Here is a 27,725-nt window from a genome sequence, read left to right as displayed (position 1 = left end):
TCTGGCCCAGCCTCTACATTGTCCTTATCTCCACACCAGACTGGAAATCTGTAAAGAAAGGCACCGTGTTTACTTATTTACTGCCCTGTTTCCAGTGCCTGCCACATGGTGGGTACTCAGACAGTGTTGTTAAATGAATGAACCTAATTTCCTAATTGATTTTGTCTTCAACATCCTTCTAGTCTACTCCACAATGAGTCAGCATTATCTTCAACAATACACTGATAAAGCCTTCAAGGACTGTTGTTTATAGGAAAAAGGATAAACTCCTGAATATCACCTTCAGGATCCTTCACAGTCTGGTTCCAACCATCTTTCTCTGACTTTCATAACCCCTCCTCCCGGGCCCTAACTGTTCCCACACACATTATGCAGTTTCTCTCCCAAGCCTCCCTTGAGCGGTTCCCTCTGTCTGAAGTGACCTTCCTTTTCCCTTCCTTATTCATCCGGTGGACTTTCACTTCTTCAAAATGCAGCTCAAATGTCACTCACAGTCTCTGAGCCTTCTCCAACTTCCTTAGAGGTTCTGCATTGGTGATTCCATGTGACCTAGCATATCATTCCCATTATATCATGGTGGGTTTTGTTATTTGTTGTTGCTGTTGCAAATTCCTTGAGAGCAGGGACTAAGTCTTACTGTAATTCTTTACATATCTCCTGAATCTGGTCAGTCCTCCCACCCACCTCACTATCACTCTCTCTCAGCTGTTCAGTGTGACAGCACCTGACTGGCTCCGTATTGCCACACTGCCGTCCTGCAGCGGACTTGCTGTGAAGCAGCCAGTGATCCTCTAACAATGTAAACAGCCATATGCCTCTCCTCACCACACACCTGCTGGTGGCTTCCCTTCAGACGGGTGCGGCGTGGCGCTCTGGCTCTGGCCTGTGCTTTCCTCTCCAGTTTCATCTCTCCCACCCCTCCCCCCTTGCTCAGTCCAGCCTCATTGTCTCTCTGCTTCTCCTTGAATATGCCGAGATGTTCCCTCCTCTGAACTGTCTTACGGACTGCCTTCTATCTGCCAGGAAAGCTCTTCCCTGATATACCCTGTTTCCCCGAAAATAAGACAGTGTCTTATATTAATTTTTTCTCCCAAAGTTGCCCCAGGTCTTATTTTCAGGGGATGTCTTATCTTTCCATGCACTAGGTCTTATTTTCAGAGGATGTCTTATTTTCGGGGAAACACGGTACATGCATGGCTTGCTCCCTTCTTTCACTGTGGTCTCTGCTCAAAGTTACGCTCTTCAGAGAGGCCCTCCCTGATCACTGTCTAAAGCAGCACTCACCATTCAGCCCTCCTCTCCTGCCTGCTTTACTTCTCCTCCCAGCACGACATGCCACCGTTTGCCACCATTAATTTTCCGTGTGTTTATAGAGTTATTTGTTGCTGAGGCTGTAGACTGTTTTGCTCATCACCATGCATGTCCATGGTGCCTAGGACAGTGCCTGATAAATAACAGTCACTCAAGTGTTTATTGAATGACTGGGTAAGTCTTTTCTTTGTTCCTCGGTATCTAACACAGTGCCTAGTTCTAGAAATATTTGTTAGTGAATGACCAAATTAACACATTTATAAATGAAATGGAATCTTGGCACACATCCAGGATCTGTGTGCATATGCCTCATTCATTTGCTCCATGAAGATAATCTTGATTTATTTTCTCTAATTTCATAGGTGATGTAAGCAGGGTTTTCACTTTTTCAGGAATCAGTTACTGACAGAGATCTTGCCCAAGACTATTTAGGGAATTTCAGAAAGATAACCTCTAGTGCACAGCAGGGATTAACAATACCTTCATCCCATTGCATCGCATCAGCTCCTGGGGGATTCTGATAGGGACTTTATCTCCTGGGATTTACACGAAATGTACATTTGTTGTTAATCCTGCCCAACACAGATTATTCCGAGGCCGGAACAGGTGAGACACTGATTGATCCCAGACTCTGAGGGGGAGGGGGCAATCTTTCCAATCCGAGTGCAGTGGCACTGAGGCGTCAGGGCGGTGGCACCCAGCCTGCCTCAGTATCTGTGCGATGGGCACCTGAGCAGCTTGGAGACGGCAGTTCAGTCCCTTGTAGTGGGGGAGCCGGGGAACAATCTGCTATGCTTCTCCTGTTCACTTTAGCCTCTGGGCAGTTGTTTTTCCCGCGCATCCTATTTTTCTTCTTAAATGTGTTTTTATTGACTTCAGACAATAGGAGAGAGAGAGAGAAACATCAATGATGAGAGTCATTGATCAGCTGCCTTCTGCATGACCCCCACTAGGAATTGAGCTCACAACCTGGGCATGTGTCCTGACAGAATCGAACCCGGGACCCTTCAGTCTGCAGGCTGATGCTCTATCCACTGTACCATACTGGCCAGGCCCATTCTGTTTTTTTTAATTCATTGTATCTGGGTATGTACCAGAAGAGGGCAGTGGAGAAAAGGGTGAGCGCACCTGGCCTCCTATTGAGGCTGAGTGGTGACCAGACTTGCCTTATTCTCGTGCATGGGTGGCGTCAGGGCCAGAGACGAGAACAGGCAGAGCCTGGGAAGTTCACTCCCAACCCCTTTAACTCTCAGGTCCCCGATCACCAAACAAGAGTGGTGGGTGGGTCCTCAGAAGGTGCGCAGGGCAGGGAACTAGCCTCACTGCCGGGGTGCCCTGTGCTGAGCACGGGCTCGGCCTGCATTTAACAGAAGAGGCAAAGGAGGCTCAGAGAGGTGCTGACACTTGCCGAGTGACACAGATGGTAAGTGGCAGAGCTGGGATTGGAGATTAAAACCAGGCCTCTGTGACTCCCTGGCTGCCTACCAATACCAAGAGCAAAGATTTCTCTGTCAGAAGGACAAGAAGAGGGACACAGGAGCTGAGGGCAGCACATGGCTCCTACCTGAGACTTGATCATCACCAGGCCTGCAAATCCAGGTTAAACATGCACCTGGCTTCTCTTCTGTTCTGAGAACTGAGAGTTCTGTGGCTGATTTACCAGGTCATCCAGGCCCCACTCCGTGAGCCTGGGACTTGATGAAGAGCCCACGGAGCGGAGCCTGCCCGTCCACGTCATTCTGAACTCTTGTTGTAAGCGGTGATGTCATAGTGCTTCATTGTCCTTGGCTCTTAGCGCACTGCACCTCATCCTCCGTCCCAAAGTTGTGTCCCCTGGGGAGTGCACCCGCCTGCAGTTCTGGAGGTTCTGGGTTCCTGTGCAGCCTCCAGGCGCGCTAAGGGTCAGTTCCGGCGATACCAAAGACGGGACATCTTGGGCGCCCTTCTCTACACCCCTTCCCTGTGCTCCCTGCTCCGCGCCGCAGCGCCTCCTAAACCGCCAGGGGCCGCCCGCAGGCGAGGCGGCTCCGCGCGGGGCGGGGCGAGGGGCGGGGCGAGCAGCACCTGGGCCCGCAGCTGGGGGCGGGCTCCGGGACAGCCGGCGGGCACCCCCGCGGATCCGCACCGCCAGCCGCCTGGCCGCTCGGGACTCCGGGGTAGAGGCTGCGCTATCACATGGGTGGCGGAGTCGGGGCCGCATTTAAGCGGCCCGGGTACGGCGCCCGCCTCCAGCGCGTCCTCGGGCTCGGCTCCCGCCGGACGCCCTGCTCTCTGCCCCCCGGAGGGCCCGCTCGGTGCCGCCCGGCGACCCCGCTGCCCGGCCATGCGAGCGCCGGCCCCGCTGCGATGAGCTCGCACATCGCCAAGAGCGAGTCCAAGACGTCGCTGCTGAAGGCGACTGCGACGAGCGGGGGCAGCCGGGTTCCCCGCCAGGGCCCGGCCCGGGAGCCAGGGCTGCCCAGCCGCCGGCTGCCCGGCACCTGCCCTGGCACGCCGCCGCCGTCCGGGGACCCCAGCTTGCGGAGGCCCCTGTGCCGGCCGGCGCCGCGAGAGGAGGGCGTGCGGGGAAGCCGCTGCGGGCTGCCCCCGGCGCACTGCAGGCCCCGGGAGGCGCTGCGGGCGGCCGCGGCGTCCCGCCCTTCTCCGCAGTCGCCGCTGCCGCCGGCCCGCGGGCGGGATGGGGGGGAGCGGGGGCTGTCCCCGGCGCTCGGCCTCCGGTGCGCGCAGGGAGCCCCTAGTCGCGGGGTCTCCGCTCCACCCGCCGCGCCCGAGGCAGACCCGTTCCTCCGCCGGCTGCACCCCATGCTCAGCTCCGCCTTCGGCCAGGTAAGGGCCGCACCTCCTGTCCGTCCGTCCGTCCGTGCTCGCTGGAGAGGCGTTCGGGACCCTGCCGCGGGCTGCGCACCCTCCGCCGTCCTCCTGCCGCGCCCCTGCCTGCGCTTTCCTCCCCGCGCCTGGTTCAGCACCCCGGGCGCTGTCCACGCTTGGCCTCTTCGGGGCGAGCACCACTGCGAAGCCGCCTTCCCTGCCAGAGAGGCCGGTCCTGGTAGGGAATCGACCTCCGCAAGCCGCCTGGAGGTTGGAGGGGGTCCCGGAGGGGCGCTCTGAGCAGGTGGCGCGAAACCCACTCCTCTGGACTCTGGCCAAGAACACCAGTGAGCAACTCAGGAGAGCAAAGGGTTTGGAGTCCTGTAGTCAGGAGTGGGGGACCTTGGGGAGGAAGGACCTAACCATGGCCTGTGGTGGCCACAGAGACCTGGGGAAACGGGGGGCGCTAAAACAGCCGAGAGAGTGTCTGTAGGCATGAGGCTGTGCCGACCATTGCTCAAACCGGAACTTTGGGGTGTCTGAAGGAGGTGGTTCAGGGATGCCATCAGGATGGCAGTTGGGCAGTTGTGAGTCAGAGGACTCCTAGCTCGAGGTGGTGTGCATTATGGGGTCAGAAAGGTCACTAAGGAGTCAGCAGTGGCTCCTTTGGTTTCCTCTGGGCCTCTCTCCCAAGGGTCCGGGGCAGCTGGGCAGCTACCATTTAAAAACTACCCCTTGCCATAATCTAGTTTGAGGGTGTGCTGCTGGGGAGAGGCTCGGCGGAAAGAAACCCGTGAACTGAGCAAAACCAGGATAGCCTCTGGTTCTGAATCAAACTCACTGCGCAGCCTTGAGAGAGCTCTGCGGCAGCTGGGGCGGGGGGTGGGGGGGGGGGGATGCAGAGGTCTGGTCAGGCTGTTTGCACGGTGTGTGTGTGTGTGGGGGGGGAGACTGAGCCTTTCTGTGCTAGGAAGTAGTGTAAAGAAGCGTTTTAAGCTCCTGGCTTGCCACGCTGGATCACAATTCCAAGGAGACGGTGTGTGTTTTGCTTCAGATCCGCACATTCCTTTTCAAAGTACTACTTGGCAGCGGCTGGTGCCGGTGGAGGTCTAAGTGAAGGCAGCTGCTCATGGATTTGGTTGCACCGGGCTGCTGTGGTGGGTGATGGGGCTCCAGTGTGTGGCTTTGTTCCTGCGGGGAGTCCTCTGAGTTTGCTGCAGACAGTTCTCCGTCGCAGAGATCTGGGTGCAGAGCTGTAAGAGTCAGTGTGCCGACACGCTGAGGGAGAAGTCGCTGCAGTGGCCTGTGTATTAGTGAGCAGGTGCAGGGCATGGGGCATTGCTCCGGAGACAACAGTGAACGAGGTAGCTGATTCCGGATATTTCATGTGTGTGCTTTTTTGTTGTTGTTTTCCTCACCCAAGGATCTTGTCCCCCATTGATTTTTAGAGAGCGTAGAAGGGAGTGGGAGAGACAGAAATATTGATGTGAGAGAAACAATGATTTGTTGCCTCCTACACTCGCCCTGACCAGGGCTGGGGTATGTGCCCTTAACTGGAATCCAACCTGGGACCGTTCAGTCTGCTAACTGGTGCTCTATCCACTGAGCCAACCAGCCAGGGCTGTTTTAAAGCTTACAGTTGAGCAGTGTGGAAAGGTAGGTTATTAGCCCAGAATCGCTCATTTTCTGGTTAGTTTGCTGGCGATCTGGCTTCATTCTTGGAAAATGAGCCCTTTCTTTCCAAGTCTTGCAGAATTTGTTTGCATAGGCCCTTTATGAGCTCAGAGCATCTCAGCTACCTGCTTCTCTTCCCACTTCTACTTGCTCACTCATTAAACGAAGACTGTTCTCCAGCCCAGTGTTCTGAAATGTCACCAGTCATCTGAGTCAGGAAGAGCTGGGAGGCCCCATCAAATATTTACCACCCGCCTCTGGAGGATCTCGCCCTTGGAGCTGCAACGTTTTCTCTAAAGCTCGGGTGTTCGGTTTGGGCTCCCTGCTGACAGCTCCCAGGCATGTGCTGTGCAGCAGCAGCAGCAGCAGCAGCAGCAGCAGCAACGAAACCAGCCTGGGGCTCTGTCAGCCTCCTGCGAGGAGGGAAACCAGGCTCCTTCCCCTCCTTCTGCACTCAGACTTCTGCCCTTGGAGACGGGTCAGGACCAAGCGAAGGTCAATGGGCTTCTGAGTACGGAAACTTACAGGTCGGATCTGCTTAGGCAAAATGTAACCCTGGGGAAGCAAGTTCATATCTCTTACCCTTCAGTGACTCAACCTCATGAAGCCTGTTTCTTTATCTGCAAAATAGGGATAATTCATAGTACCGCACCAGGTTTTGGGGAGATTAAATCAGGTGATAGATCAAAGGCTCTAGCAATGCTAAGTCATTATTATTGCAGCTGCTGTTGACTAACCACCAAGGGCTGGGTCAGGCCGTTTTCCTTATATTTGCAATAGAATAAGGATTTCAAGTGTAGGTACCAAGATAGGCTCCTAAAATAGGAGGAACAGCAACTAGGATTTTTCCAGTGACCTCGTGGGGCATCCTCACTGCCTGTAGGGAGACCATGTGGTTTTAAGACTAAAGCATGGGATGGTGGCTTGGGAGACGGTAGAGCTGCAGGTACCAATCCCAGCTCCGCCGTTGCCTTTTGCTGTGAACTTGGGCCTCTTATTTCCTCTTTTGGTCTGGGCTCATCCAGGCTGACAAAAACTACCTTGCACAGTTGTATGAAGTATACGAGACTAAGTATGTCAAATGGCCTGGCTCAGAGAGGGTGCTGGAAAAAGGGCAGCCTTCAGTAATGTTGTTGTTATTTATAGAGTCAGTGCCCGAATGAGGGCCTGTCCTTTAAAAGCTATCTCTGAGCCAGGTGAGCCAGGATACTAAAGGAAGGGCTGAATGGCAAAGGACCCTGCCTAGTACCGCCTTAGTGGACATGCCACCGGAGAGAAGACGTGGTACCAGAAATTAACTCAGAATGGATGTGACTTAGGGCGATTCTTGGCATTGGGTCTTGGAACCGTCTTTCTGCTCCTTACCTTAAATTTGGGAGTAACACCACTTGTAGAGGCGGCAACAAATAAACCCAGAGCTTTGCCCCACCTTTCCTTTCCTAGCTTTAGAGATGCCTCTTTTGAGGTGGCTATGCTATTCCAATTCCCAAACTGCTTTGCACGTAGTAGGACCTGTGTGATCTTATATCCTCTGAGGGAATCGGTGAGAGAATGACTGATATCTCCAGCCTGCAGAGGGTTCTTTTCTTAGCACCTATCGTTTAGATGGGGAGAGAGGCTAGGATGGCTTGGGTCCTACCAGATTTAGTCCCGCTAGGGCAGGCCTGTGTTTCTAGGATGAGGACTGTGTAGAGTACTCACTCCTGCCTGCACCCTCTCTCCCCTGCTCTCTCAGAGTGCTGAGAGCCCTAAAGGCCTTATCCTGGGGCCTGAGGAGGCCAGCTGTGGCTAACATAAATCAGAGAGTCCCCAGGTGTCTGCATTTGCCTCTGCTGCTCTGGAGAAGCAACAAGGGTACTTGAGACTTAGTCTAGAGCCCACTAAACAAGTGTCAAAGTATCTTCTCATTATCTTACTTCACAGCATCCTGTGAGGGTTAGCACTGTCTTCCTCCATTTTAGAGATGAGGAGAGAGACTCAGAGGGGAAGTGGCTTGTACAGAGGTCATGCTGGACTGTGCTGTGGTCTGCCTCTCTGAACGGCCTGTCTGTGCCAGCCGTGCTGGTTTGGTGGGAAGTCACCTGTGTGTTTCCTGTTTGTCAGAAGCAACCACAAAGTACCTCTCAAGTTACGACCCAGCTTTCCCTGAGCGTCTTAGCACTGGGCTGCCATCCAAGTTCAAGTGCTGGCGATAGGACTGATCAGGGCCATTGAAGACCAGTCCCCCTCCTAATCAGCAACGGGTTTATCCTTCTCATCCCTCTGATCCTATTATTCCATTCCAGAACTCAAAGTGCGGCTTCCAGAGGCCTGGGCCTGATGCCAAAGTGAGTAGGAATGGGGGTGGCTGGGCCTGTGTGATGCCTTTGCCCCTTCTAGAAGCTCCCACATTCAGCCCTTTAAAATGTTTCTGCTAAAGGTCAAGCCATCTGCCCCTTCCAATCATCAGTACCCCTCCCGCAGAGCCAAAAATAGCTTCAGCAAGCTCTACGTTTGAATCCTTGAACCCCTTGCTACCCTTAATACGCAAGCTAATACTGCATCCTCCTCCCTGAAGAATTATGGATTTCTTCAAAGGAACTGGCTTTTCACTTAACAAGATCAGGAATTTATTGTTTTAATCTTTTTTTTTTTTTTCGGGTGACAAAGGAGGGCAGAAATAATGCCTTATCTTTCAAAGCCTTTACTTAACAGTATTTTCATATCTGTAGCTCATGGTCTTCACCATAATCCTCCAAAGCTGAAAAGTCAGGTCTTATTTCCATGTTATAATTAAGGAAACTGGGATCCAGAGAAATTGACTCATTTATACTGGCCATGTGGTTAGAAAATGGTAAACTGAGCCTCAAATCCAGCCCTTGGGACCCCACATTCTACATTCTTAAATATCATACTAGCACTTATTGAGTGTCTACTATGTGCCTGGCTTCATGTTGAGGTGTATGGTTTATTATCTTATTTAACTGTCCACATGTTCCATTACAAGCAAAACCTCTGACCCACATCCAAATATCTACATCCAAAGCGCGTGCCTTTTCTACAGGAGACAGCTGTCTGTCTGCTGGTCCAAAGGACAAGGTTGACAGGTGGGTGCTGTGCTCTGGGATGGCCTGCAGGGGGCAGGAGTGAGTGCCGTGGCCATTTAAGACCAATGCTGGGTATCTTCTATGTTCCTGGCACTGTGCTAAGCCTTTTGCGTGCATTAACTCCTCAGAAGAGCCCTTGAGGGAAGGGTTATTGGAGTACCTGTTTTATCAATAAAGAAACTGAGGCTCAGAAAGATTAACATGTCCTCATCATCCAGTAGTTGCTAGGCAGTATGGCAAGATTTGAACCCAAGTCTGACTCTGCATTCCAAGCTCTTAGGTTCTGTGCCAGCAGTTCTCAGCACTGGCTGCAGGTGGGCGTCGCCTGGAGCACTCTCATTGGCCATGTCCGGAGCCCACCTGTGCCCGATAAGTCAGCGTCTCCGCAGAGCTCCCAGGGAGCCCATGGGCGGCCCGGGGCGGGAAGCTGCCTTACACTGGCGCCTGCCTGTTCACGCACTGGTGTCTGCGCGTGTCGTTCTTACGAACTGGGTTCCTGTGTGAAGCCTAATGCGTTTCCCTAAGGGGTCCCTGGCGAGTTCTAGCTTTTCTTTTCTTTTTTACTTAAAATGTTTCCATTTTAATTTATTATTGAATTTATTGGGGTGACTGGTTAATTATATAGATTTCAGGGCAACACTTATATAATACTTCATTTGTGAGCCTAGCTTTTCACCAGAATCTGCAGATAGCCAGTTTTCTAGCTTTGGTCTGCAAGTCTTTTCGGATCTTCTTGAATTAAATCACACCCCTAGAGTGTTTGTGCTTCCCCTTCATGGCATGTAACTAACATGTAATTAGTCCTGTGCTCCTGGCTATTTAATATCTCTTCCCCACCTGCTAGAATGTCAGCTCCTTGAAAGTGGGGACTACGTTTCTCTTGTTCCCAAGCACATAAGTACTGGACAAGTGATCCTTCTTTCTCCATTTTAATAATTACTTATGGAGTACCACATGTGCCACGCACTTTGCCATGCGGGCATTTTAAGGAAGAGAGAGGAAACCCCATTTTCCAGGCAAGGAAACTGAAGCTCTGGAACGTAAGAAGTCAGAAGCCAGCAGAGCCAGGACTCAACCCCAGTCCTGCCGATCCTTTCATTCACCTGCGTCCATTCACCCCTGACCCCTGACCCCAGACCCCAGATGCTGCTTTAAGCTGTTTCCAAGGAACACATCTTTGAAGAAGGCGCTTAAATTGGCTGCTTGCTCTTTGAATTCCAACTCCCCAGTGTCTTCACTCCTTTCTGCCCTTTCGGCGAAAACAACTCCCCAGCCTCCTCATCGGTCCTCGGGGTACCCCTCCTTCTCCATATCCTTCTCCGGAGAGTTGGCCCCCACATGGGCTGCTGAATAACTAGCCTGATTAAACCCTCCCCATGTTGACTTCTTCAGCAATAGCTCTGTCGACAAGACCCATCCGGGACCTCCTTCCCAGCTCCCTGGGACCAAGCCTTCTCGTCTTCCCTAAGGGGAGATCTGACCAGCCACTCAGAACTGGACAAAAGTCCCTGGAGAGCAGCCTCTCTGGACGAAAGCTCAGGCATGTGTGTGAGGGTGGTTTCATCTGGGGCAGACCTACCTCTGGTGCCCCCTGCTGGGCAAAGCGGGCGCCCGGCAATGGGACTTCTCCCCGGGCATCAGGCCGGGGCTGCAGGTCTCCAGTGTGACATGACTGACGTCTCAGCTGGAACGTGGGCAGAGGAAGAGCCAGGCACCTAAAAAGTCCGTCGTGGGACCATGACGGCTGCTCGACACCCCAGAAGCAGGTGGAAGACCCTGGCTCAGGTCAGGCGGGGGATTGCAAGGTCACCGGGAAGGGAGCAGAAGTCGCTGCTAACTGCTATCGGCTCTGCGGTGCTCCCAGTCCCCGGAGCCTCATCCGTTTCAGTGACAGGCAGGTGTGAAGAGCAGAGCCTGATGGAGACGCACCGATGCTCCCAAGCCCCCAACTGGAGCTGCCTGCTCTCACCCAGTGCAACGCCAGGAGGCAGTGTGGATGTGCTTGTCCCTGTGTGCGTTCGTGTGTGTGTATGTGTGTGTGTGTGTGTGTGTGAGAGAGAGAGAGAGAGAGAGAGAGAGAGAGAGAGAGAGAGAGAGAGAGAGCGCGCAAGCACAAAGCTGGGAGGCACCCTGGCTTTGGGAACCAAACTAGCCTGATTGCCTCCTGGGTCTGCTGGCCTAATTCCCAGCTGCAGCTGCCATTCTGCCCCCCTCCCCTCCCTCCGCAGCTTTGGCAGCTTTGGCTGAGGGAAGGGGACTGAGCGGAGAGGACTGAGCGCTAATCTGACTGCCTTTTCCAGCTCCGGCTGCCCTCTGCCATCAGCTGTCTGGGCGATTTTCTCTGTGCCCTGCACACTTCCCTCCTGCCTTCATCTCCTTAAGAAAGTGCCCAGAAAGTTAACCACACACACACACACACACACACACACACACAGTCCACACACACACACACACAATCCACACACACAGAATCAGCAGGAGCGGGCAGACGAGTGAGGGAGCACGCGCGCAGGGGAGCGGCTGGGTCCTGGAGGAAGATCTCGGGCAGAGGGAGGCCGGGTTGGCAGTGGGCAGTGACCAGGACTGAGGTCTCTGAGCCTCCGGGAGCCTCCTCCATGGACCCTGGGATCCCGAGAGGCGCTGCCTCAGCTTAGGATGGGCAACTGTGTCAAGTCTCCACTGAGAAATCTCTCCAGAAAGGTATGTTCCCGGATTCCCAAACCTGGGCTGGGGGTGGGGCACTTCCCATCGGCCCCAGGGGTTGGGCACAGAGGGGGGGGGCATCTGAGACTTGTCGCCTTCCCTTCGCCTTCCCTTCTCGGGGCTCTGCCTTAGAGCTGCTTCCGGGTCTGACCTCCGATGGCCTCCTGTCTCCGTTTCTATGTCCCAGCCTCTGGGTTGGAGTTGGGACTGGGAGCTGCATGGGGACTGTAGAACCTACCAGATTTAGGGAAGAGCCACAGGGCTGTGGGGATGTAAGTGAAAAGCATGGATCCTTAGGATGTGCGAGTGGACAGACCCCTGGGAGCTGGCAGGATTGGAAGGGGGCTGAGCTATGCCCTGCTGCTGCTAAGCCGCCTTCTCAGCAGTAGGGCTGGGCTTAGTCGCCTCTTGGAGGGCCGCTGACCCTCTCTGGTGGTCTCGAAGCCGTCAGGGCTGCGGGTTGTGAAGTAGATCCTGTTGCCACTAAAAGGAACCAGGTCAGAGAATCTCACCTAGGACCAGACTGGGTCAGGGACCGGAACTGTTTGGAGTCAGAGCGTCTGTGTGTCGCTTTCTGTAGCAGGTTTATTGCTTCCACATCAGGATAGTGTCTTTTTGCAAGAATTTGTTTGGAGAGCAGGGAACACTGGCTGGCACCTATAGGGTTTGCTCTGCTGTGTGCCTGGCCTTCCGGAGGCAGGCCCGTCAGGAACTCCTCGATGTTATTCAGAGGGAAGGGGTGAGAGGGACATTTCCTGCAGAGCTTCCTTTCCACACAAGGAGCCTCATCCTCACTGAGGCTGAGTGACACTTACCCGAGATCTCAGGTGAGCTAACGGCACCTCTGCCACCAGCCCCACCCTCACTCCTTCGTCAGCTTGACAGCCTCTTCGTTCAGGATATTTCTGTTGCTCATTGGCTTCCTCTTGTGGCGAAGCTGCTCACATCAAATCCCTTTCATTTCTGCTGTGCCTCAGATCCCTCTGGGGGGGACTGTTTCTCCTGTGCACCCTCCCCCCATCTGCTATCTTCTTGGGGGAGTCTTTGTACCAGAAGTGGCCTCCGCGCTGGTGCAGGGAAACAGAAACTGGCCGGAGTTAGTCTAAGGGACACAATGAAGCCCCTCCCTGGCTCTTTAAGAGGAGAGTTTAAGAATAACAATTGTCCTTGGTTCCCCCACCCGTCTTCCTCGCATAGCAGAGGGCTTCAGAGTCAGACTTCTCCGGTCTCCTCTTCCAGCCGTGTGACTTTGGGCAAGTCGCTTGACTTCGCTGGGCCTCAGTTCTTTTGTCCATCAGGAATATATACTGCTGAAACCGGTTTGGCTCAGTGGATAGAGCGTCGGCCTGCGGACTGAAAGTTCCTGGGTTCGATTCCAGTCAAGGGCATGTACCTTGGTTGCGGGCACATCCCCAGTAGGGGGTGTGCAAGAGGCAGCTGATCGATGATTCTCTCTCATTGATATTTCTAACTCTATCCCTCTCTCTTCCTCTCAGTAAAATATCAATAAAATATATTTAAAAAAAAAAGAATATATACTGATGCCCACCTTGTAAGGTGATTGTGAGAACTAAGAGTGTTGTGCACTATATTCACTGCCTGGAATATAGTACTAGACAAATGTTAGCTAGTAATATTGTTATAATTTTTCCACTCTGGGTTTTCTGAGAAGGGGGATGGAGGAAAAAGAATATAGGAAAGGTTTTGAGTCCATGCAGTAAGGTTAAAGATCATACAACTTGTTGCATTTAATTTCATATTTTTAAATTTAAAACATTTTAAATATTCATTTTAAAGAGAGAAACATCTATTTGTTACCCTGTTCCCCCAAAAATAAGACAGTGTCTTATATTAATTTTTGCTCCCAAAGATGCGCTAGGTCTTATTTTCAGGGGATGTCTTATTTTTCCATGAAGAAGAATACGGTACACATTTATTGTTAAATGAAAATAAAGGAAATTTATTACCTGTATACGGTACGCTAGTACGGTAGTTGTCAACACAAACCAGACAAACCTGTGAATCTTGCAGTATCAAGAATTTACTCATTTATTCAATGACAATCACATCATCATCTTCTGGGATATCATCATAACAATCCAATTCTTGAATTTCTTGGTGAATTTCTTGTGACTCCATTTCTTTCAGAATCAGCGGACCAAATCTCTCATGTTTAGCCTAGGGGGGGCTTTATTTTCAGGGGGATGCCTTATATTTCACTCAGAAGGAAACCTGTAAGTAGGTCTTATTTTCGGGGAAACATGGTATTTCACTTATTTGTGCATTAATTGGTTGCTTCTTGAATGAGCCCTGACCAGGGATCAAACTCGAAACCTTGGCATCTCAGGATGATGCTCTAACCAACTGAGCTACCTGGCCAGGGAAATTTCATGTTTTCTACAAAAATAATAATTTCTTTTTCCTGAATATTTAGTGTATCCAACTTGTTATATTATTTCCTCTTTTCCACCAGATAGTTCTTCTGGCTGAGGTCACACAGCCAACTGGATTCTGAGCTGGGATTTAAACCCTGGTCTGTTTGAATCCAGAACTGGTATTTTTATTTTTTATTTTTGCCTTTCTCTTCTTCCTGCTGTCAAAAATGTTATTCTTAGATCCCTGAGTCTGCCCTTACTCGTCATCTGGTCCAAATTCCCACCGGCCACCGCAGTGCGCTCTCCTACCTCACCAGATGCTGACTCGCTCAACTTCCCCCGAGTCCCCCAGAGTGGGGAGCTTTGACCTGCAGCCCTGGCCAGCGTCTGTTGTTGGAGAGCTGCTAGGTCAGGAGGCATGCTGGGCCCTCCTGGCAGGAGACGTGCCCTGGTGCCAGAAGACATGGTCAGCCTGTGGGCCGCTGCCCACTTGGCTTCCTGAGCGGCACTCGGGGAACCGGTGATGGTGAGAGGCGGCCGCTCCGGGCTCTGAGCAGGGCAGAGCAGGCTGTCAGGTGCCATCACTGGCCGGGGAGGAACAGCCGCTCCCTGGGGCAGTGGTGCCAGGCAGGATTATGATCAAGAGGCAGTGGAAATTCCTCGGCCACCACCGGCTCATTCTCTGTGGGAGCAAATTCTCCATCCTTCTCACTTCTTTCCTGATTGGCACATATTCTCCCACTTCCTCTGAGGCCACAGTAACTGCCTTCTGCACTAGCATCTCTTTAAGTTGCATCACTGCCACCATCATCGTCATCATCCTGTCATCACCGTGGCAACTCCACTTCTCCCACTCTTTCCATGCTCTCGGCACTATGCAACAGCCATTCACTTCTCACAAGAGTCCTGTGAGTCGCCATGATCATGCCCACTGCATTACAGAAGGAAACTAGAGTGCAGGCAGGTGACGTGACCCACCCCAGGTCACAGCAAGCAGATGGCAGAGCCAGAATTGTGAGTCCAAAGTCTGTGTGCAAAACCACCAGTCAGAGCTCTGCACCGGCCGCGTGTCCCTCCCTGGGCTGTGTCACTGAGCCACGTGTGTGCGAGTCCCCAGGACTAAAGGCTGCCTCTCCGCAAGCACCTCTGAGACTGCGTCCTGGCGAAGCCACTGGATCCAGGCTTCCCTCTGGCTCTGCCCTCACTCCAGCTACGTCTGGGGCCTGTGTGAGTGTGGCTGAGACTCTGACCTCACTTGGCATAAATCCGAGTGGCCCCTTAAGCGCCGAGATTCTCTGAGACTGGCCCTTCTTGCTCTCACTGCACCTGGGCCTTGGGCTGAGTTCTTCACTGCGCATTTGAGCCACTGCTGCTCAATGAGGAGCCAGAACACGGGCTCCCTCCAGGCACAGCGGACATTGGGGAGAGGTCACGTGAGAGGACAAGGTAGACAGGGCAGGTGGTTCTACTTCTCAGCCGGGAGGACAGGCTGCCCCGAGGTTAGGGCCGTCCCCGGGCACGGCCTTCCTGGAGCCAGAGGAACGTGGCGGGAAGAAGAGCACAGAGAGACGAGAGGGTGGGTGTGGGCCTGAGTGTCTGGGGAGGTCGGGGTGGGACAGAAAGCTGTGTCTGTTGCTGCTGCTGTCCTGTGTGGGCGGGGGCAGTCTGTGGGCAGCGCTGACTTTTTATAGCTGCGTGGGAACCGTCAGGGAGGAGACTGGCTTGGCCGGGCCTGGGGCACAGCTATATTCGGTAAGCAGCGGGCCCCTGTCCCAGCCTCAGAGGTCGCAGGCCGGGCCAGGCAGGGAGCCAGGGAGGGCTGGAGCGGGAGGGAGACTTGCTGGTGAGAGTGTCTAGTGTTGAGGTTGCAAATGGTGGGATCTGACCCACAGATGTGCTTTGTATCACCCGCCCACCGGAGGGTCCCTGGCAGCCTGGGGCCGGAGTCACATAGTGCTGCTCCTTAAGACGGACCCGCAGCATCGTTCAGTCCGGTCTCCCACTCTGACACCTGTGCTGCATTTGTCAGCCGTGGCCCCGCTGTGTGGCCCTCCGGCCAGCCGAGCCTCTCCACGTGCTGCCTGCTGTCCTCGCTGCCTTCCGGCGGGGTCCGCAGGGGGCGGGTCAGAAGTCAGTTTGGGAACTTAGCCCGGGGGTTGTGCTGGGACATTGGGGCAATGTTGGAAAAGGATGTACTCCATTCATCTCTTAACGAAAACGTCCCATTGGTGGGAACAGAAGCCTCCTGCTGCCTGCTTTTCTCTCTGAGCCTTTGCATGCGTGTAAGTGTGGTTCTAGGCACACATGTGTCGTGTGTGTGTGTGTGTGTGTGTGGTGCACGCGTGCCACATGGTGGATACCACACCCAGCTCTCCCCGGAGCATCTGTTTCAGTCAAGGATCGGAGACTCCATCTGTTGGACCAGTATGACGCAGCTGTGCACCTGAGGGCGCTCTGATCTGCTGTCGGACTCCCAAGGGTCTGCCCCCAGGGTGCCCCTCCAGGAAGCCCGTGGGGCAGGGGGGTGATGCCTGCCTCTCTCTCGCATTTGTTTGGCGCTGGCTGAAGATGCGCCAGGAGGAGACTGCCAGCTACAGAGTGGTGCCGACGAGCGAGGAGGGGCTGGCGGCCAGCGGCGAGCTGCCCGGACCGCTCCTGACGCTGGCCCAGAACTGCGCCGTCATGCACAACCTGCTGGGCCCGGCCTGCATCTTCCTGCGCAAGGGCTTCGCGGAGAACAGGCAGCCTGTACGTAAGTGGCCCTGGTGGAGCTGCGCTCGCCTTGGCTTCACGGGGTGAGAAGCTGTGGGAAGAAGGGGCTCTGTACACCGAGTGTGCACCCCCAGCAGATACTCCTCAGACCCTCAGTTTGCACATCTGACCCCTGAAGTTTCCCACGCATAGCTGCAAAACACTGCTGAGTCCACCTCCAACAGCAAGAAATGATAACAGCAGCCAACATTGTTTGGGGATTTTAAATACATGTTTTTGTTGATTTTAGAGAGAGAGGCAGAGGGAGAGAGAGAAATATCAACTGTCTCCTATATGCACCACATCCTGACGGGGAGTCGAACCTGCGACCTTTTGGCGCATGGGCTACGCTCAACCAACTGAGCCACACCGGCCAGGGCATGTCTGGGATATTTTTTGAACTCTTACCGTGTGCCAGGCACTGAGCTGAGAGCTTTGGTCCATTGCCTCACTTAAGACTCAGAGCAACTCTAAGAGGTAGGTACTGTTATTCCCATTTTACAGATGAGGAAAGTGCGTTGGAGAAGTAACCTGCTGAAGGTACAGCTTGTGGGTGATGGAGGCAGGATTCAGACTCGGGAGCCTGACCAGGGCCTCCTGAGTTCTGAGCAACAGTGCTGAGCACAGTTCTGTCCAGCAGGCCTTGCTGCCAGGATGGAAACATCCTGTATCTGTCCTGTCCGGTGTGGCACCCACTAGCCACGCTTGGCTGTGGAGCACTTGACACGTGACTAGTGCAGCTGAGGAACTGGATTGTTAATTCTGCTTAATTCCCATTTGGATTTAAATAGTCACGTGTGGCTACTCTGTTGGTCAGCCTCCTGCAGGCCTTGGACAGCCACAGGGCGGAGGGGAACAAGGATGGTGTTACAGATAGAAATGTTTGTGGGCTCCATTTCCGGTGTGCTCACAAAGGCCCTGCAGCTGGGTCCTGGTATTGACCTGTTTTACAGACGGAGAGACTGGCTGGGTCCCAGGGGTGACTGCTCCAGGCCCATGGCTAGGAAGCAGCAGATCTGAGCTTTGCACTCAAGTCTGACTTTAGAGGCAAGCTCTTCCCCCGACAGATATGTTGGAGAGAAAGGAGTATGTGTATGCTCCATTCCACCTGCCCCACCCCCAATCGCTCATGGTCTTCCTGCCACCCAGACTGGGGGGGAGGGGTCTGCCTCTAAGCACAGCACACATACCCCCCACTCTGGGCGGGGCGGGGGGGGGGTGCGACCCAAGCCCCAGCCAGCAGGACTCAGCCAGCCCACAGGCCCGCTGCAGCTTTCCCTCCCTGACTGTCCCTGCAGGATGTCTGAGGAGGTGCAGGGGGGGGCAGCAGCACCTCACTCCTCTCCGGGCCTCAGAGCTGGGTCTGGAGAAGTGGGGCCGCTGGAGCCTGGCGGGGGAAGGACTTGTTACATCTGAGTAACTTGTCCCAGCGAGAGTCCTCGGTGTGCGCGCGGCACTTCCTCACCTCCTCCGTCACTTCACTTCCTGGGGGCGTGGGCACTGCGAAACCCAGGAGCCAAGTCTGACTTGGAGCAGCTACTGGGGGACAGAGGTCCAATTAGGTCTACGAAAGCATAAGCCACCCAGCAGAGATAGACATCCTCCAACGAGTCCCACCCTCAGCTACAACGCCACCTGCAGGACCCGGAGCCGGCAGCTGCCTGTCCCGAGCACATGGACACACTCCACGCTGTCCTGCCACATGCAGCCGCTTCTAAGCCCCGGGCCTGTGCACCTGCTTGTTCCACTGGATGTTGCTCAGTAGCCCCTTTCTAGAAGATTCTCAGATTTTCCAGAGGCAGGGTCCCTTGCCCTGGGGCCAGTTTGGAGTGGGCGGGAAGCAACCATCTCTCCCTACGCTGGCCCTGGTGGCTAAAGCAGCCTGTGCCCAGCTGAGCTGCCTCCCGCTCATGATGGCACACCGCGTCTGTGTTCATGACAGGTGTGTGTACCTGGCATGCTTCCTCAGGCGGCACACCGGTCCCGTGTTCTCCCTGCCCAAAGGCAGAGCCCTGTGCCGTCTGGGGAGGAGGAGCCCGTGGACAGTTTGGGAGCTTACTAAGCAGGTCCAGCTGGGCAGCCATCTCGGGCCAGTCTGTCCTTCCGGGACAGGCACGGAGCAGTGGGCCCCTCACCAGCTGGAGTGCCCCATGCGTCCTCCAGGCCTGCTCTTTCGAGCCTCCCCTGCCATCTGTGGTGATGCCTAGACCCCGAGTTCCTTGGTTCCCAAGGAGAGCCGGGCCTGCTGGAGCTTTGGCTTTGTGCTTTGGGGCCTGGCGGCGGCCGAGGCTCTGGCAGCCCCAGGCCCCGTGCTGTGCCTGCGGCAGGACGGTGTAGCATGGGGTCGGATTGGAGAAGGTAGGGCAGTGCCCGGGAAGCAGGGCACAGCCCTAATCCTGCCTCCACACCTTGGGTCCTCCCCTGCCTTCGCTCTGGGCTGCCTGCCTAGCCCCTGCTTTCTCTCCCCTCCGCCCTCTCTGCTCCCGTTCCCTTGCAGGCCTCCTCTCTGGTGACCTCCCGCTGACCCTGTTTCATTTACAGGTTTTGCCTCTGTTCCAGCTCTGTCCTCTGACATGTTCTTGTGTCGAAACCAAGGGGCTGGGTGCAGGGGGGCTGTGCCCGGCTGCATGGGGCGCTTGGGTCCCTGGGCATCTGCCATGCTGTGGGAGACGTGGGGGTGCGCCTTTTCCCCTCAAGGACACAGCCCAGGCATGCTCTGCTGCAGCCCGCCACCTCCACCAGCCTGCTGCCACTCACATGCATGGCCCTCAGGCTGGGCATTGTGTGGCTCCGGGGCCCTAGCACTGCTAACAGGACTCGTTCTTCTGTTTCAGGACAGATCCCTGCGGCCAGAGGAGATTGAAGGTAAGACCGGCCCTGAAGGGGAAGGGTTACTCCGCCACCCAGGAGGCTGAGGGAAGGGGACAGCCTGGTCTGGAGCCGGGCTCAGAGGAGTGTACAGCCGGCAGCTCTGGCTCCGGCTCCGGAGGCTCTGCAGCCCCCCCCCCCCCCGATCATGTCCGCCTTGTTCCCTCCCCCAGAGCTCCGAGAGGCTTTCCGGGAGTTTGACAAGGACAAGGACGGCTACATCAACTGCCGAGACCTGGGCAACTGCATGCGCACCATGGGCTACATGCCCACCGAGATGGAGCTCATTGAGCTGTCCCAGCAGATCAACATGAACCGTGCGTCACTCCACTGGGCACCTCCTTCCTCGCCATGCAGCCCTCTGCAGTCAGACCGGCCTGGGTTCAAATTCTGGGCCCACCTCTTTGCAGCTCTGTGACCTGGGGAAAACCACGTGGAAACGGGTGCAGCAGAGGGGGAGTGGGGCACAGGAAGTCAGCTTGAGAATATATTTAAAACGGCCACCGTGAGCTGAGCAGAGATGCTGTTATTGCTGTTTTCCTCTTGGTCTGGGTTCTCTCAGAAGCAAGCCTGAGACACCAATTTAAAAGCACAGGACGTTTATTTAATAGGTGATGACTAGGGAAGTGAGACAGGGAAGAGGAGGAGCCAGCAAAGGGTGCATTCTCGAGGCAGCTACTACTGACTGAAGCCTAACACCGCTGGGAACTTGGGGAGTAGGTGTAGCAGCTCCCCTCCAGCTATTTGGTAGCCCTCACCTGGGCTACATCCCCAACTCCTGCCAGGCACTGGCGAAAGCTGCTGTTAGCAGGCCAAGTGGGGGGCCAGGCCTCCGACACTCGTACCTCCTGAGAGAGCCTATTGGAAGCTGAGCTTCCATTTGCCCAAGGGGAAGGAAGGCTGGAGCATGTGGGCCAGGCACCCAGAATGTTCTGCTTCCCTCTCTGCCTTCCTGATGTGTTTCTGTCTCTGAAAGTATTTGCCTGTCTCTGTGACCTAATGTTTCTCTCTCTCATCCATATCCATCTCTGCCCACTTCCTGGTTTGTCCCCTTTGTCAACCCCTGGCCACTCTCCTGAGCCATTCTTTAACCAACTACCTGTACATAGTCACTCTCTGTCATCATTTGGCCTCTGGTTAAACTTTGGACCTGGCCCTGGGCAAGTCAGCGTGGGGTTGGTAAGACCTCCATTGCCTCGGAGGGGGATGGTTAGATGGTGACCTAGCTCTTTCCTTTGTCCCCAGTGGGTGGCCAAGTGGATTTCGATGACTTTGTGGAGCTAATGGGACCTAAACTCCTGGCGGAGACGGCGGACATGATTGGTGTGAAGGAACTACGAGATGCTTTCCGAGAGGTGAGTCACGGGCAGTGGACAGGCAGGGGAGGGAGGCTGTGAGAATCCCAACCCCAGCGTGGCACTTTGAAAAGAACCTGAACCCTGGGTCCCAGGCCAGGAAGGAGCTGGACAGAGAAGGTTCTCTGGGGAGAAGGGGACAGTGACTCTGGAGGAGCTCAACCTTGGGATCTGCTTTTGATGGTCTCCATGTTACAGCTGCCTCTCCCGCCTTCCTGCCCTGTCTAGTTTGACACCAATGGTGATGGGGAGATAAGCACCAGTGAGTTGCGAGAGGCCATGAGGAAACTCCTGGGTCATCAGGTGGGACACCGAGACATAGAGGAGATTATCCGCGATGTGGACCTCAATGGGGATGGCCACGTGGACTTTGAAGGTAGGTGGGCTTGAAAGTGGGAGAGAAAGTGACCATTCGTGGAGCCCTCCAACTATATATCCATCATGCAGCCATCATTCATTTCAACTTCCCATACCCTACCCTTCCATCCTGCCATCCATGCACCACTTCAATCTGCCTCCCATCTCTATGCCCACCCATCCATCCACCTATACCATCTATTTTATCCATCTTTGCATCTGTCCTATTTATCCACTCATCCATCTCTTGACAGTTATCCATAGAACCATTTATCCATGCACTTATCTATCCACCCATGCCTAATTCTTCTATAATTCTCCCATATATTCATCCATGCACCCATCTACTCATGTATATCTCTCCATGTATCTATGCTTCTCTACATTCGTTCAAATATTTATATATCTTTAACCACCTGCCTATATTTCTACCTAATTGTCTGTCTAGTCGTTTGCCTATCAGTACCCATCTACTCATCCATACATCCATTCCTGTGTCCATCTTCCCCCATCCACTTCTATCCATCTGTCCACATCCCTCCATCCATGGAGAGGATTTTCTGAATGCCACATTCTCCAGATGACACTCAGGCCCCTAAGATCTGACCACAGCTCCTACCATTCCTTCACTCCCCTGCACCTTACAACTGCCCCAAAGTACTCGTGGTCCATGAACCTGCTGGGCTCCTGTTTGAACACACCGTTCTTCTTATCAAGATGCCTTTTATTCTGTTCACTTGGGCCCAATTCTGTTCATCCTTCAAGATCCAGCAGTGGGACACTTCGTTCAGCCCTTCTCCCCTGATTCTCCAGATTAAACTTTTGGGCCTTCAGGGTCATCTTTGTTCTTCACAATGCCCTCCAATGCTACCATTATCTCTCCACTGACTCTGAACTTTTCCAGAAGAGGAACCTCCTCTTTTTATCTCTGCATTTCCCACATAACTCAGTACTTGGCTAATGCTACATGAAAGCTTTTTCTAAGGAATCGGTTGCAATCATAATAATTACCATTTATTGTAAATATGTGTATGAATCACTGTTCTGATTAGCATCACGCATTTTATCTCATTTAATTCTCATAATGACTCTATGGCTTGCACTATTAGCACCTCATGAGATGAGGAAACTGAGGCTCAGTGAAGTAATACAACTTGCTTGGGATTACCTGACCACTAAGAGGTAGAGCTGTGTCATGAACCCAGGCCTGGAGCCTCAACCACATGTAACACTGTGCACGACACCATTCACAACACTGAGATACAGGGAAAAGATGGTACAACGTGACTCTGTACCCCAGACACTTGAGTTCTAAGGAAGGCGGGATAAGTGTGTGCCAGACGGTAAGTGTGTCCAGAACACAAAGAAGGGAGGCCCTTTATGGGGTAGTTGTCCCTCAATGGGTAGAATGTGGCTAGGTGGAGGGAAGGCTTTGCTTCCACAAGATCTGAACATCTCAGACGTCCTGGGTCCAGGTAAGTGCCCCTCACAGGTGCCTGCCCCTCCCTGAGAGCCCAGGCCCCCCATTCATTCTCCCAGTGCGCAGCACACCCCTCTGTGGCTGAGACCTGACCCCACCTTGAGGAGCCTAAGACCAGCGAGGGAAACGGAAGCCAACAGTATATCCCTGCTGTTCTGAGGGAGTGGATAGCAGGCTGTGGGGACAGAGGGCCCTATGCCAAGCTGAAGGGGGATGTGGGAAGGCTGCCTGGAGGAGGCTGAATAAGCAGAGCCTAAGGGATGGGCAGGAGCCGCCAGGGAACAAGAGGGAGGGACTGTTTATCCAGATGAAACCTGCACATGGGTGTTTACAGCAGCTTCATTCATAATTGCCCCAACCCGGAAGTAGCCAAGAAGTTCTTCAGTAGAGGAATGGACTGTGGTCCCGGACAATGGAATGTTATCAGAGAGGAGAAACGAGCGATCGAGCCATGAGAAGACATGGAGGACACTTAAATGCATAGAACTAAGTGAAAGAAGCCAATCTGAAAAGGCTGCCTACTGTATCCTATCTGGAAAAGGCAAAACTGGAGAGTGAAAGGACCAGCAGTCTGGGGGGCTGTGCAGGGAGCGGGAAGAAGGCTGAGCACAGAGAATTCTCAGGGCAGGGAAGTGACGGTGTTTGGGACTACAGCGGTGGGTACGTGTCAGAATGGACACCACCACGAGTGGGCCCTCATGTGGCTGGGCTTGGTGGTGCTGATCTGTCAGTTTTCACGTGTACCACTCGGTGGGGGTGTTGGTAATGGGGGAGGGTGTGCCTGTGTGGAGGTTGGGAGTATATGGGAACTCTGTCTTCCTGCTTAATTTTGCTGTGGACCTAAAACTGCTCTAAAAAGGAAAGTCTAGTTTAAAAAAAGAAGGGAGAGGGGATGAATTGCAGGAAAGCTGGAAAGTGAGGAGTGAGAGGGAGCCAGTGGCACCTAAGGTGCTGAAAGGGAGGGAGAGCTGTGGAGTTGGAGCATGAGACTGGGGTGAGTGGGAGAGATGAGCGGGATGTCAGCTGGGGCCAGAACTGGGGGACCTGAGGTCATGTCAGCATGTGGGACATGATCCGTGGGAGTGTGAGAGGTTAAGAACGGGGTCAGATATGCAGCTTAGAAGCTTGCACTAGCTGCTGTGTAGAAGATGGCTGTAGAGGCCGATGGAGGTGGGGCCCACCATGGAATCAGGACAGTGCGAGGGCGAGGGCTACAAGTGAGGGAGACTCGGAGGGGTCCTGAGCAGGGCCCTGACTGCTGCTCTCTCCCCTCCCCTGTACCCACCAGAGTTCGTCCGGATGATGTCCCGCTGAGGCCGGAGGCCCGGACTGCCAAGCTCCCCCGGCGGGGGCGGGGCCAGAGCTCCTGTCGCCCGCTGCTGCGGCCGCCGAGCCCAGGATGGACGGTGGAGGGGCCTGCTTGCACCCCGGGGAAGTGCCCACCCGGACCCCACCTCCGCAATGTGAAAGATCCACAACTCCTGCAACTGGAAAGTGGGGCGCCCACCGACAAGGAGGCCGCAGTGCCAAGCCCACAGAGGTTATGCAAGGCGCCAAGTGCCATGTACCCAGCCGCTGCCGGCTGGATGGGCCAGGGAGCCCGCCAGCAGAGCCCACATAGCATGTCTGCCTAGGGCAAAGCCTCTTGATGCCCTCCTCAGCGCTGTGCCCATCCCAGCTCGCCTCAGCCTTGTTATCTCAGAACCAATAAAAGTATTTCCCAGAGCAAGGCCGCGTCGGGTCTTTGCCTCCTGGGCCTGGTTAGCTGACGAGATGTTTCCTGAGTACCAGCTGCACCCGGCACTGGCGGGGCATCCCTGCATTCAGCAGGCATTTAGTGGGTGCCGCTAGGTACCCAGCCACCTCCTCACTGACCTCAGTAGCCAGCACCTCGCACCGTTAGCTGCAGGGGAGATGTGGGTGCAGTAATTTGGCTGGGTACGCAGCTGCCACAGTTCTATGGTGAGTCCCTGCCTAATGGTGCCAACAGGTTCTGCTGCTGCAAGTGAAACAACGGAGAATGAGATCAGTTCACCATAGGCTAACGGGTATGAGCAAGAGTTAAGTTCCCGAGCATCTAATCCAAACGTGATTCCAGGACCTGCTGTGTAAGAAAGGGAATGGGTATTGGGTGCACATCTGAAGGGGTCTGCCCCACTCCCTGTCTCATGGAGCTTTCCCACTGGTCGGGTACAGATTGGTGCTGCCATTAGGGAAAAAGGCAGAGACCTTCGGTGGGACACAGGCAGGAGACCTGGACGCCTCTGGGAGGTCAGGAGGCTTTCCTGAGGAAGTGATGAGGGCTGTGCCCTGGAGGAAATGCCAGTGTCTGTGTGCGTGCGTGTGTGTGCGCACGCGTGTGGTGACATGTAGAAACAGCTGCCACCTCTCCAGGTGTGCGTGTGCGTCTTTGTGCACGTGTGTCTGTGCGTGTGTCTGTGTGCGTGTGTGTCTTTGTGCGTGTGTGTGTGTCTGTGCTTGTGTGTGTGAGTGTCTCTCTGTGTGTGTGCGCACACGTGTGTGGTGACAGATGTAGAAACAGCTGCCACCTCTCCAGGAGCAGGAAGCAGAGAGCAGAGGAGTTAGGATCTGGGTTCATTTGCTGTGTGGCTTTGGGCAGTCCTGTCCCCTCTCCGAACCTCAGTTCACTGAGATGTAACATGAGGTAATAAAGGTAATGAAGTCCACAGGAAGGACCCTCAGGGCATACGTTACACACCTCTAGGCGGCCGTGGCCATAACTGCAGTGGAACTGTGCCACCTACAGTGTTAACCCATCATCATCATTGCCGTTAATGCGGCCCAGTGAAGGGTGGAAGGAGCCGCAGGAGAAGTCTGGGTAGAAGCTGCCCGGGATCTTAGGTGTGGGGCATAATCAGGCGGGTATCCACGCCAGTGGTTCTCGAACCTCAGTGTGTGAAGAGTCGCCTGTAGCGTTTGTGGAGCCGCAGATGTGGCCCTGGCCTGATGCTTGTGATTCAGTGTTAGGATTGGGGCCCATCAATTCGCATCTCTAACAAGCCCGGGGCTGCGGACCACGATTTAAATTACACTGTTACAAATCCTAGAGTGGGAGGCAGGTGTCTTTCCCGGCAGCTGGGGTGGGTGCTGAGGGCTAACGGCTGGAAATGGGAGGTGGGAGAACAATCCCGGGCCCATATGTTGCGTCTCAGGGACAATCCTTGGTCTTAGACCTGGCAGGGGATGTGGGCCCCTGCCAGAGGCCTGGGTATTCCCGTGACCCTGTGGGCAGCAGGGCTGGGAGCTCCAAATTCGCTAATAATCCAATCCTGGGACTCAGCCCTTGGCTCTGCTCTGCAGCAGCCTGTTGTACTGCCTGCCCCCGTGCTTGCTCACCTCTGCCCGGAGACCCAGAGCTACGCTGTCAGAGGTGCCGTGTTTCCGGAGGGCTTCTGTGGGCACCTGTTAGCTGACCGTTTGAGCCCCCGCAGGCACAGTAGTGGGGAGGAGCTAGGGTGTTAGGTATGACACTCCTGTCCCTAGAATGGCCTCTTTAAAAAAAAACTCCGTGCCTTTGATCAAATGACTCAGCAATATAGCCAGGCCATTGCTCAGAGGAACCCACCTGCTGGGGACAGGGGGGCCCGGAGTGGGTGGCCTCTGCCTCCTGCAGTGCCGAACTGCACTCCTTGCCTTGGACATGTCTTATATTTAGGGTGCCTAGCAGGATTGCTGACAGAAAGGGCTCTGTTGCTTTCCAAGACACAGACTCAGTTTTCTAGAAGGACCTATTTGAGATAGGAATTCTTTTTTTTTTTTTAATCCTCACCCAAGGACATATGTTGAGAGAGACATCGATGTGAGAGAGAAATCGGTTGCCTCCCATATGCAGGCTGACTGGGGATTGAACCCAAAACTTAGGTATGTTGGGTATGTGCCCTGACTGGGAATCAAACCTGCAACAGGAATCTTTCTGCAACCTGTACCGCACCATGGCTTGAATGCCTCTGGTGGGAAGCTCGGTGCATGTCATCTTAGAATAGCTCTCATTGTCTGAAACGAAGCCCAGGATTGCCTCCTGGGACTCATGAAGTCCATTCATTCAGACATGCATTCAGTTGGTATTTGCTGAGCACCTGTAATGGGGCGGGTCCTGTGCCAGGGTCCTTGTCTTCAAGGAGCTCAGACTCGAGGGAAAACATAAGAAAACAGACAAGTATAACATAATGGTACTAAGTTACTCCCAAGGTTAGCCTAGGACCGTGGTCAGCAAACTGCGGCTCGCGAGCCACATGCGGCTCTTTGGCCCCTTGAGTGTGGCTCTTCCACAAAACACCACGGCCTGGGTGAGTATTTTGAAGAAGTGGCGTTAGAAGAAGTTTAAGTTTAAAAAATGTGGCTCTCCAAAGAAATTTCAATCGTCGTGCTGTTGATATTTGGCTCTGTTGGTAATGAGTTTGCCGACCACTGGCCTAGGAGAAGTTAGGGCACGTAAAAGGCACCCAGTCCCATCTGGTTGGTGGGGGTGATATGGAAGGGGCAGAGTTGCTAGGACCTGAAAATGTCCATGCAGCAATGTGTTAAGAGCTCGGCTGTGATCAAAAGACAGAAAAACAGACATTCTGTGCCCTGACAGAAGAACACAGCCTTGGGGTCTTGCCAAAAAGGTACAGCTTGAGTCTGATCACGCCCTGGAGCCAGCGGGCAATTGGCAGGAAATTCAGAGAATGGGAACATGGAGTTGTACCGTGAGTATTTCACTGGCAAAATCAGACTGGGAAACTCCACAGGGCAAATGGCTGTGGTTCTTCAACAGAGAAACTACAAGAAAAACTAAGAGATGGAGGACTTGTAGATTAAAAGAGACTTAAGGTTATCAAGTTAGGAAAAAATGGGCCTAACTAAATGGTGTCTTGGGTGAAATGTAAGGGGCCTTAGCTGGTTTGGTTCAACGAGTAGAGCATTGGCCTGCAGACCGAAAGGTCCCTGTTCGATT

The 27,725-nt window shown here is 54.1% G+C and overlaps 1 protein-coding gene across 2 annotated transcripts; it reads left to right on the top strand.

The window, feature by feature from the left end:
* Window positions 1-3,357: 3,357 nt before the first annotated feature.
* CABP1 (calcium binding protein 1) lies at window positions 3,358-24,497 on the top strand. 2 transcript variants are annotated; one of them, XM_036449454.2, is made up of 7 exons: window positions 11,439-11,579; window positions 16,526-16,705; window positions 19,543-19,573; window positions 19,750-19,893; window positions 20,822-20,931; window positions 21,160-21,307; window positions 24,057-24,497. In XM_036449454.2, exons 1-7 carry the CDS (start codon window positions 11,535-11,537, stop codon window positions 24,080-24,082), a joined length of 684 nt encoding a protein of 227 aa, XP_036305347.1. In that variant the 5' UTR covers window positions 11,439-11,534; the 3' UTR covers window positions 24,083-24,497. The 2 variants fall into 2 exon arrangements, with proteins under 2 accessions (XP_036305346.1, XP_036305347.1); XM_036449453.2 differs by lacking the exons at window positions 11,439-11,579; window positions 16,526-16,705 and adding an exon at window positions 3,358-4,137.
* The last annotated feature ends 3,228 nt before the right edge of the window (window positions 24,498-27,725 follow it).

This window comes from Pipistrellus kuhlii, unplaced genomic scaffold (genome assembly GCF_014108245.1).
Source record: "Pipistrellus kuhlii isolate mPipKuh1 unplaced genomic scaffold, mPipKuh1.p scaffold_m20_p_20, whole genome shotgun sequence".
Lineage (NCBI taxonomy): Eukaryota > Metazoa > Chordata > Mammalia > Chiroptera > Vespertilionidae > Pipistrellus > Pipistrellus kuhlii.
This window is presented reverse-complemented; position numbering and strand designations above follow the sequence as displayed.